The sequence below is a fragment of the Galeopterus variegatus genome, unplaced genomic scaffold (assembly GCF_000696425.1).
Source record: "Galeopterus variegatus unplaced genomic scaffold, G_variegatus-3.0.2 Scaffold2342, whole genome shotgun sequence".
NCBI lineage: Eukaryota > Metazoa > Chordata > Mammalia > Dermoptera > Cynocephalidae > Galeopterus > Galeopterus variegatus.
The window spans coordinates 109482-121033 of NW_007728453.1; the positions used below are offsets into that span (position 1 = coordinate 109482).

At 40.1% G+C, this 11552-nt stretch overlaps 1 protein-coding gene across 1 annotated transcript in view; it reads right to left on the reverse strand.

Moving 5' to 3' along the window:
• The window catches only part of UTRN (utrophin), a 288470-nt gene that overhangs the window by 102249 nt on the left and 174669 nt on the right, over positions 1 to 11552 (reverse strand). The window contains exons 46-47 of the mRNA XM_008581386.1: positions 8198 to 8412; positions 5517 to 5634 (exon numbers count right to left, since the gene is read on the reverse strand). Of these exons, the coding sequence (XP_008579608.1) occupies positions 5517 to 5634; positions 8198 to 8412 (333 nt within the window). The remainder of the gene's footprint in view (positions 1 to 5516; positions 5635 to 8197; positions 8413 to 11552) is intronic.

Genomic DNA, 11552 nt, shown 5'->3' on the forward strand with positions numbered 1-11552 from the left:
TATTCTATTCATTGTGAATTAAGTACTAAAAATAGGTTACTATTGGTAGTACTTCAGCTGAAGCGTTTTTCACATAATGAGTCGTGGTGATGACTATGCAGCCTCTACACACACACACACACACACACAATGGAGAGAAAACAAAGAAAGGGCATTAAATGGGAAAGGCAATATATTCAAGAGAATAAGTCTTGTAAATAAGCAATATATTCAAGAGAATAAGTCTTGTAAATAACCTTAAAGAAGTTTTGGTCAAGCAGAGAGGTGATGGGAAAAACATCAGCTATAAAAAGGAAAATAAAGATGGCTTTGTAATTAGAGTGGTGTCACTAAGGCCGAGGAGCTCCCCTGCCATGTGAAGTTTCCGAAAACAGAACTACTCCAGAGGTCCATAATAAGTACATCAATCAGTCAATCAATCAAAGGAGGAAGAAAAGAGGAAAATGGCTTATTCAGTTAAAAAAAAGCCAACACTGTCAGACACTAAAAGTTCTTCGCTAACTCATTTCCTATAAAAACCTCATTACAACATTTACTTTGAAATCAAAACACACTTTTTACAGGGGCAATAGGTGACTTTCTTCCCTTGAGAAGGATTAGACTTTATTCTTCCAGTTTATATTCTGCCACTCATATTTATTGAGTACCTAATTTGTAATAGGCACTGTGGGAAGCCTAAGGGCCAGAAAGGTAAATATTCACAATCTGTGACATAGGGAGAATGAAAGTAGCCATGAAATCTCTGCTGAAGTTATGGAGGAAAAGGCCACAGCAGGAACTAGAGACCGTAAATGCAGTTCACGAGGGACTAGAAAAGGTGGGAAAGACATCACAAAGGGGGTGACATTTTAGCTGCTGGTAGAATTTCACCTGGGAGGAAAGACCAAGATGAAAAAAATAACACAAATGAAGGTAAAGAGACTAGAAAATGTCATGACGTTTTAAAGAATATACATAGTACACAATACATACAGAAGGGCTGAGGGCTGAAGTGAGAGGGGGATGATGAAAGCACATTGTGACATTCCCCAAATGTCACTCTTGAGAATTTGAACTTTGCTTTGTATGCCATGCAGATTTAAAAGGTGCTTTTGAGCTAGAATGCAAACTCCAAGCAGGAATCTTTGTTTGTTGTTGGTTTGTATGTTTATTTTTTGTTTTGTTTTACTTTGTTTGTAACTTAAGTTTCTCTGAATTAGTGCCAGTCACATCAACACATAGTAGTTGCTCAATAAATATTTGGGGAAAGAATTTTGGGGAGGTGAGTTAAAAAACATGGTAAGCCTGGTCAAGATGGTGGAATAGATGGTCCCCAGCATCACTCTCTCCCACAAATCAATTTACAACTATAAAAATGTAGCAATAGCCAAGCTAGGGTCCCTGGAGCTCAGGGGAAGAGGAGGAGAGACCTTCAGAATTCATGAAAGTGGGAGAACGCACAATGAGAGAAAGAAAAAACTGCTCGGAGCATTTCCAGCCATGGCCACTTTAAGGCTGGAACTGCTGAGCACATGGAGCAGAACTGGCAGAAGCCACAGCTGTGCCCTTCAGCTGGAGTTGCTTGGAGGCAGCAGGAGAGAAGAGGGCCTTGGTGGTCCCCAGGACAGCAAGACCACTAATAGGGTTCCCATGGATCCACGCAAGAGCAAGGAGCCAGAACAGCTGAAAAAGAGGAGCCATTCAGAGGCTGGTGAGTCATTGCAAGGGACCAGCGCATGGCCTGTCCCATGGGAAGTGTTTGGAGCAAGGGTGGTGGGTGAGGTGGGCCCACCGGGAGAACACTGGGACAAAGCAAGGACAGCCAATCTGCCCCCCCAATCAGTGCAGGACCACTCAGAGGAGACTGATCAGGAATATAGAATTGCATGGGGTGCAGTTTGATGAAAAAACTCAGGCCCAGATTAGGGTTTCTACACAACCCAGGTGCACCAGGTCTCTGGAGAGCCAGAAGTACCTATAAGGTCAACCATTAATCCCTGAGCTGCACAAAAAGCCTATTTCCCTAGGGAAACAGCAGCAAAGCAGCATTTTAGCTCAACCACAGAGCTCAAGTACTGCTTCCCAGAGGAAGTTCCCCCTTTTTAGAAGCAAAGGACAAAAAATTAGTTCTGGCCCAGGAACACCACCAGTGCCTCAGGGCCTGCCGGGAACCTGAGGCATAGAGCCAGGGACCAGACCCTCTGCCCACATCCAGTCACACCGTGAGCACCTCGGGACCCCATGGCATTGAGCCGGGGACCAGACCCCTGGCCCACAACCAGGCATACCACCAGCACCTCAGGGCCTGCCTGGGGCTCCATCAAGGAACATGCCAAAAACATCACCTTTATGTGGGTGGCCTACCACAGCTACCACAGTAACCACGGCTACCATGAAAGTGGCTAGATGTCACAACCACCACACAGATGGTCCACCAGCCACTGGAATGCATTGACACAAGGAAAGTCACCAGCAGAGATAAAGAAGAGGATGTCTTTCTCCACAAAGCTCATTCCAAAGTGACAGAAGAAGCACCTGTTCTAGGATAATATTGGGAGACCTGAACACACCTCTCAGCATTGGGCAGATCATCTAGGCAACAAATCAACAGAGTAACCATCACTCTTTCAAAAGGAGAGAAGAAATCTAAGGTTATTAGTGGTGGGAGGGGGAGGGAGAGAGGGAAAAGGAGAGACTGGACAAGGGACATAAAGAATAAGTACAACTTATAACAGTATACACACTAGTAATATTGATTTGATCAACATATGTCAACATTGAATCCCAAAAATATATATAATCAATTATGATTCAATATAAATAAATAAATGGATGGATGGATGGATAGAGAGAGAGAGAGCGAGAGAGAGATAGATAGATAGAGAGATAGATAGATAGATAAAAATAAAAGACATGGTAAGACCTGGTTTTGGTGAATGACATANAAAATGTCATGACGTTTTAAAGAATATACATAGTACACAATACATACAGAAGGGCTGAGGGCTGAAGTGAGAGGGGGATGATGAAAGCACATTGTGACATTCCCCAAATGTCACTCTTGAGAATTTGAACTTTGCTTTGTATGCCATGCAGATTTAAAAGGTGCTTTTGAGCTAGAATGCAAACTCCAAGCAGGAATCTTTGTTTGCTGTTGGTTTGTATGTTTATTTTTTGTTTTGTTTTACTTTGTTTGTAACTTAAGTTTCTCTGAATTAGTGCCAGTCACATCAACACATAGTAGTTGCTCAATAAATATTTGGGGAAAGAATTTTGGGGAGGTGAGTTAAAAAACATGGTAAGCCTGGTCAAGATGGTGGAATAGATGGTCCCCAGCATCACTCTCTCCCACAAATCAATTTACAACTATAAAAATGTAGCAATAGCCAAGCTAGGGTCCCTGGAGCTCAGGGGAAGAGGAGGAGAGACCTTCAGAATTCATGAAAGTGGGAGAACGCACAATGAGAGAAAGAAAAAACTGCTCGGAGCATTTCCAGCCATGGCCACTTTAAGGCTGGAACTGCTGAGCACATGGAGCAGAACTGGCAGAAGCCACAGCTGTGCCCTTCAGCTGGAGTTGCTTGGAGGCAGCAGGAGAGAAGAGGGCCTTGGTGGTCCCCAGGACAGCAAGACCACTAATAGGGTTCCCATGGATCCACGCAAGAGCAAAGAGCCAGAACAGCTGAAAAAGAGGAGCCATTCAGAGGCTGGTGAGTCATTGCAAGGGACCAGCGCATGGCCTGTCCCATGGGAAGTGTTTGGAGCAAGGGTGGTGGGTGAGGTGGGCCCACCGGGAGAACACTGGGACAAAGCAAGGACAGCCAATCTGCCCCCCCAATCAGTGCAGGACCACTCAGAGGAGACTGATCAGGAATATAGAATTGCATGGGGTGCAGTTTGATGAAAAAACTCAGGCCCAGATTAGGGTTTCTACACAACCCAGGTGCACCAGGTCTCTGGAGAGCCAGAAGTACCTATAAGGTCAACCATTAATCCCTGAGCTGCACAAAAAGCCTATTTCCCTAGGGAAACAGCAGCAAAGCAGCATTTTAGCTCAACCACAGAGCTCAAGTACTGCTTCCCAGAGGAAGTTCCCCCTTTTTAGAAGCAAAGGACAAAAAATTAGTTCTGGCCCAGGAACACCACCAGTGCCTCAGGGCCTGCCGGGAACCTGAGGCATAGAGCCAGGGACCAGACCCTCTGCCCACATCCAGTCACACCGTGAGCACCTCGGGACCCCATGGCATTGAGCCGGGGACCAGACCCCTGGCCCACAACCAGGCATACCACCAGCACCTCAGGGCCTGCCTGGGGCTCCATCAAGGAACATGCCAAAAACATCACCTTTATGTGGGTGGCCTACCACAGCTACCACAGTAACCACGGCTACCATGAAAGTGGCTAGATGTCACAACCACCACACAGATGGTCCACCAGCCACTGGAATGCATTGACACAAGGAAAGTCACCAGCAGAGATAAAGAAGAGGATGTCTTTCTCCACAAAGCTCATTCCAAAGTGACAGAAGAAGCACCTGTTCTAGGATAATATTGGGAGACCTGAACACACCTCTCAGCATTGGGCAGATCATCTAGGCAACAAATCAACAGAGTAACCATCACTCTTTCAGAAGGAGAGAAGAAATCTAAGGTTATTAGTGGTGGGAGGGGGAGGGAGAGAGGGAAAAGGAGAGACTGGACAAGGGACATAAAGAATAAGTACAACTTATAACAGTATACACACTAGTAATATTGATTTGATCAACATACACTCTTTCAAAAGGAGAGAAGAAATCTAAGGTTATTAGTGGTGGGAGGGGGAGGGAGAGAGGGAAAAGGAGAGACTGGACAAGGGACATAAAGAATAAGTACAACTTATAACAGTATACACACTAGTAATATTGATTTGATCAACATATGTCAACATTGAATCCCAAAAATATATATAATCAATTATGATTCAATATAAATAAATAAATGGATGGATGGATGGATGGATGGATAGAGAGAGAGAGAGCGAGAGAGAGATAGATAAAGAGATAGATAGATAGATAAAAATAAAAGACATGGTAAGACCTGGTTTTGGTGAATGACATAAGAGAGAGAGAGAGCGAGAGAGAGATAGATAGATAGAGAGATAGATAGATAGATAAAAATAAAAGACATGGTAAGACCTGGTTTTGGTGAATGACATATAATGGGAGAATGGATTTGCACTCCTATGGGTCTCTCTAACTTTTGTTTTGATTCCTTTCAAAGAAATCCTAACTTAAGAGAGAAAACCCCAATGTGTAAGTAATTACTTAAAAATAATGACATTCATACTTTAAGGAATTCGTAAGGGAATTATGACAATGTTTGCAAAAACGAAGATATAAGGGAAAGCTATGTTTCCTCATAAAGAGTATCTAATATTAAACAATATTAATTTCTAGTTAAATAATCTTTTGAAAATGTGTGGGTATGTGTCTGTATGTGTGTGTGAACATTTTCAGGGACAGTGGATGATGTTATATAATTTTTTTCAAAAACACTTACATTTTTCTGTAATTGCTGTTCTCACATCTGAACTGGAAGCTTTATTTTTCAAATTCTGTGCCAATGTAAAAACATAATCAAGCTGAGGATGGCGCTGTTCTAAGTCAGCCTTTGTGATCTGTTAAGAGAAGTCATTATTAAGATAGGTTAATGAGCCATATGACAAGAATATTAAGCAAAACTGATCTGACAAAGTCAAAGTTGGTGGTGTTGTTTTCCTCCTCCAAGGGACAGTGAGCCATCAGCGATGTGACAAAGAAAGGGAGCATGATATGAAGTCAGAAGTCCAGGGTTCAAATCTCAGCTCTTCCATTTCTCATCTGGGTCACCAGGGAAGGTACTTTACTTGTCTGTGTTTTAGTTTTCACAAAAAGAAATAATAAAATACTGACAGCTCAGTTATATCACATCTGAGGAGACTAAATTAAAATCCCTTGGAAAACTAAAATATGCTCTGAAAACATTAGTAGTTATTGCTGCTGCTGATGCCTGGCATATCTGTTCTACGTCAGATATGAACACAAACTAATGTCACCTATAGGGACGGGGGTGCCATATTAGAAAAGAGCTCACTGTAGTAACTGCAAATTAAATCATCTTAGACATAAAAACTGTTGCTCTAGTTTGTGCCTTTTACTACTAATAAATATGGAAGAAAGATAACAATTTCAGAAAAATCGTGTGTTTTAAGGATAGAACTAATAAGCATAAAGATTAAAAGACATAATCTACAACAAGTATGAATGGTGTGGCAAATGATTCTCTCCCAAACTTTGCTAATTATGAATTTACTGATTTTGTAAACTTAAGTTACTCCGATAGTGTCAAATATTATTGCTAACTCACAACCTCCAATGCTGAATCCCAGAGCACCTTTCAATGCACGCTGATCACCTCCTTCTAAATGACATAAGGATCCCACAATACAACGTATCCCAAACTAAATCACTCAAACCCTCATCCACACTCCATTTCTTCTATTCCTTATTTCCACTAATTGCAATAGCATCACCTTAGCCACTCAAAAGAGCTCTTTTCCTTGATTCAAGCATCTCTCGCCTCCAGTTCATCCTAGTCTTCTTACTAAAGCACAGCAGTTTTATCATCAGTTCCCAGCCACAGTTTTAAAAAGATAAAGAAATGAGGGGAAAGATGCTTTCCAGCTGCTTACAGAGTAAAAGTCCAAAGGGCTTTGCCCAGCCTACCAGCTCCTTCACAAAGTGAACTTGATCTGCCTTTCCTGCCCTACTTCCTACTGTATTTCTCTAGTCCCAAAGCCAGGAATGGCATTGCTTTATCTCCAGACTTTATCGTTTTATCAAAATCCTACTGATGGACTTTGGATATGTTCTCCCCCCAAAACTCATATGGAAATCTGATCCCCAATGTGGTAGTGTTGGAAGCTGTTTGAGTTATGGGGGCAGATCTCTCATGAATGCATTAATGCTCTCCCTGGGAGTGGGGGTAGTGAGTGAGTTCTCACTCTATTAGTTCCCATGAGAGCTGGTTTTTTATTGGACCCTTTCACCTCCCCCCTCTCTCTCTATTCTCTCTCTGCTTCCACCATCTTGCAATGTGAGATCCATGGGTCACTGTCACTACCACTAAGACCTTCACCAGATGTGTTCCCTGGACTTTGGACTTCCTAGCCTCAGAAACTGTAAGCAATAAATTTTGTTTTCTGGGGCCGGCCTGGTGGTGCACTGGATAGTGCGCCGCTTGGGAAGCGCGGCAGCGCTCCCGCCCGAGGGTTCGGATCCCACATACAGACCGGTTCCCGCTCACTGGCTGAGCGAGGCGCGGGAGCAACGCCGAGGGTTGCAATCCCGTTGCCGGTCCCCGGTCCGGTACGGGGGCAACACTGAGGGTTGCGATCCGTTGCCGGACACGGAAAAAGACAAAACACAAAAAAATAAAATAAAATAAAATAAATAAATAAATAAATAAATTTTGTTTTCTTTATAAGTCACCCAGTCCCATGTATTTTGGTATAAGCAACAGAAACGTACTAATACACCCACATAGTCTGCCTTCTACCACTGCAAAAGAAATCTCCTTCCTCATCCTGCCTCCCCTAACAGGTAGCTTCTACCTACCTCACAAGATTGTTAAAGAAGGAAGTGAGATAATACATACAAAACAAACAAAAACTTAGAAAAATGCTCAGCACCCAATAAGCACTTAATAAAAGTTATCAAAAGCTGTTATTTTTATTTTATTGTACATTCCCAATTTCTATCTGGTATATTCTTTGAAATATCTCTATACAACCCACAGGCCAGAACCTAGTACACACTAAATATGGGGGGAAACTTTACAAATTCATAATAGATAGGATATGTATAGTAATAAAATTATAGTCAGGATAATCTCACTTCTAAAGTCAGAAATTAAACTAGCTCGTTATGAAATATAAGTTGAAAAGGTGCTTTAGAAAATTATCCTAGATAACACTAGACATTAAATGTAACGCTAGCTTGCATGCACCTGATCTTATCCTAACAGTACAAATGCAAGGAAAGCTTTATTCTTTGGAGTTAGCCTGGATGGCTGCTTGATAGACAAAAAACATTTAAACCTCATTCTCTCATAGTTTAGGATAAATAAAGGGGATCCAAAGAGATCGTGTCTGTCTCTGTGTTGTGGTGCTTCCAAGACAAGTCTTTACACTGTGCACCTACTTTCATTCGGGAAACGGTCTTATTGATCTCTTCTACATCCCCGACAGTGACAATGTTGGACTTCAGCATCTGGTCGATCAATACCAGCCAGTCAGCTAGTTCTGTTATAGTTTTATCCAGATCAGCAGGAATTGAAATTTCCGAAGCACGATGAGACTGAACAGGAATATCTGACGTGGATGATACTAGCGCCACCTTTTGGACACTAGGATGAGCTGAAATTAAAAATATAGCAAATACATGAACAGGATTTTTTTCTTTTTTTTTTAACATCAACAGGAATAAATCAACAGGATATTTTGATCATCGTGGGGTAATAGTGACAAATTTAAGTATATTTAAGTAAAATTTAGTTTAAGTAAAAAACATCTTAAGAGGTTTTTATTTTTTCATACTAAAATAGCTATGGTATTGCCTGTAATATGTCTTTGGTAGCCATCAAGCCAACTACACAGATAGTCTCACAACATTCTAGGCCAGCAATAAATCAGATATAATCAACACTGATACTGAAAGAAAAGAAAAGAAAAAGCACACCAACCATGCAAAAATTAGGAGTACTATTTTATTTAGTCAAGATGTTTTTGCTTTAATTATAAATCCAATTTCTTCATAATTTTCTATTCTTTTTTCATTTAACTTTATAATATGAGCATTTCTTATTCTTAATAAACATCATTGTGAATACCTATGTAATAATCTACACATCTTCACTAACTTCTATTTAACCCTTTTCCTTCAGCTGAATATTTAGACTGCTTCTGACATTTTATTTTAAAAAAGAACTTGCGGGCCGGCCCGGTGGCGCACTAGGTGGAGTGTGGCACTTGGGAGCGCGGCGGCGCTCCCGCCGAGCGTTCGGATCCCATATAGAGACCGGTCTGCTCACTGGTTGAGCGCAGTGCGGGTGCGACACCGAGGGTTGCGATCCCGTTGCCAGTCGCAGTAGGGGCGCGACACTGAGGGTTGCGATCCCGTTACCGGTCATGAAAAAAGACAAAAAGGAAAAAAAATAAAAATAAAAATAAAAAAGAACTTGCAAGGAATATCTTCTTAATAGAGTATTTTGCACATTTCTATTACCACTTAGTATAGATTTTCCAAAGTAGAATTACTGGGTCAGAAAATATGACTAAATGTATGTATTTAACTAAACCCCATTGCCAAATTGTTTCCTTAAAAGTTGGAAATTTTGATTCCCAACAGCAGCAAGAGGAACTGATAAACAACCTGCATCCATACCAACAATATTCTATCTCAGTGGATAAACACACATCTTTCACCACGGTTTTCGTTCAATGATTTTTTGATAACTAGCAAAGGTAAATATTTTTCATGCTTGCTAACCAATTATGGTATAATTTATAACTGTCTGTATTTTTTATCTGTTTCCTTAACAATTTGGATGAACTCTTTATACAGAAAAGATGAACTCTTCCCATATTGTTGAAAACACAGGTCCCATCTGGGGTTTTTCTAAATGCATGTGTTTTGTTCTTTGTAATTTATAGATATTAACAAACTGAAGGTGATAAAATCCATAAATCTTTCTGGGGGGATTGTTTTTCCAGGACTTTCAAAATTAGAAAGTTTTGTCTTCTCTGAAGAATTAATACTTTTTTCCCCTTTGTTTCTTTGTCTGGTTTTTTGTTTGTTTTCTAATGAGGAAAAATTGATTGTTGTTTTTCTTTGATACAATAGTAGTTAAATTAAGGATAAATCCATCTACCTTAGCATATGATGTATGAGATGAGACTGAAATCAAACTGTATATTCAATACAAATTCTAACAGAAATCCCAACAAGTTTGTGTGTAAACTTGACAAAGTCATAGATTCAATTTTCTGGTTGTGAAATTAATATGAGAGAGAAATAAGCCAAAAGCAGTCAAAACCTTTCATTTTTGGTAGAGGGATATGCCCTACCAAATATTTAGTTGTATTACTCAGATAATATTAATTAACTCAAAAAGACCAATGGAAGAGAAAAGCCACAGCTCACAGGTAGAAGAGACACCTGACCTTGGAAGAGAATGCATTACAGATTAAAAAGGGACAATTTGCTATTAAATAAATGATGCTGGCAGGTGGTGACCCATGGCGGGAGTGGGGAAATGATGGGACAAATTTTGACCTCACATGAATCGCAGGAAAATCAATTCTTGGTAGATTAAGGACCTAAACATGAAAACCAAAATTGTTAGTTAAAAATATAAAAGAATGTCTTTATGACTTCACAGCACTGAAGGAGCTCTGAAATAAAACACACAAAAAAGCAAGCTATTAGTAAACCATTAATGTTTAAGAATTCTGAAAAGAGCACCATAAAGATTTTAAAAGCTTTCGAAAGATTAGAAAGAAGGTATTTGCAATACACATTCCAGAAAAAGAATTAGTAACTAAAATACTTTCCTTAAAATTCCAAAAATGACTATAGACAACCCACAAAAGAGGAAAGATATGAAAAAAAAAAATGTTCAACCTCAACAGTAATTGAAAAAATACAAATTAAAATGAAATGCCCTAGATATGCAGGTCACAAGTTGGCAAAGTGACATCTGGGAAGCTATGGGTTCCTAGAGATCCTTCCGAGGGGTCTAGAAGCCTAAACTATTATCATCATCATAATAAATTATTTGCCTTTTCACACTCATTCTCTCCTAAGTGCACAGCGGTGTTTTACCCAAGGCTACACAACAAGTGATATCACAACAGACAAATGCAGAAGCAGATATGAGAATTTAAGACATGTTTAGGAATGCAAGACCAGTGTGTTTGAAGCAGAATGTGTTCTATCAAGACATTTTGAAAATTTAAGACATTTTGAAAAATATAAAGCAATATTACTTGTCTAATATCTTGTTTATCTTGGAAAATACAGTCTCTTATGTTAATGTTACATATTTTTGTTAACATATCATGGATTTATTATTGTTATTTTTAAAGAAATAATTTTGAAATGTATGTCTAATTAGGTAAATAATGATAGATATAACTTGGCGTGATCCACACCATGGCATGATCCTAAAGGAGTCAGCTTGGGCTGCTCTCTCCGAGCTGGCAGGGCTGCTGGAGGAGAGTTGCTGGCAAGGCCACAGCTACAAGCACTTGCTGCAACCAGAAGGACTGCCTGCCTCAGCTTTGTGGCTTTTGCCTTCTCTTTCGATATTTTGGTTAGTGTGGCAGTTCTCTAAATTCCTAAAAGATTATAAAAATAACACAAATAATTATGTAGTCATTGAACTAAACATTCCTACAGAGGATCCGAGTAAATTGGACAATTCAAAATTATCCCCTTATGATAAATTGACCACACCAACATATGTTCCAAAAGCACCGCTCATGACTAAATATGA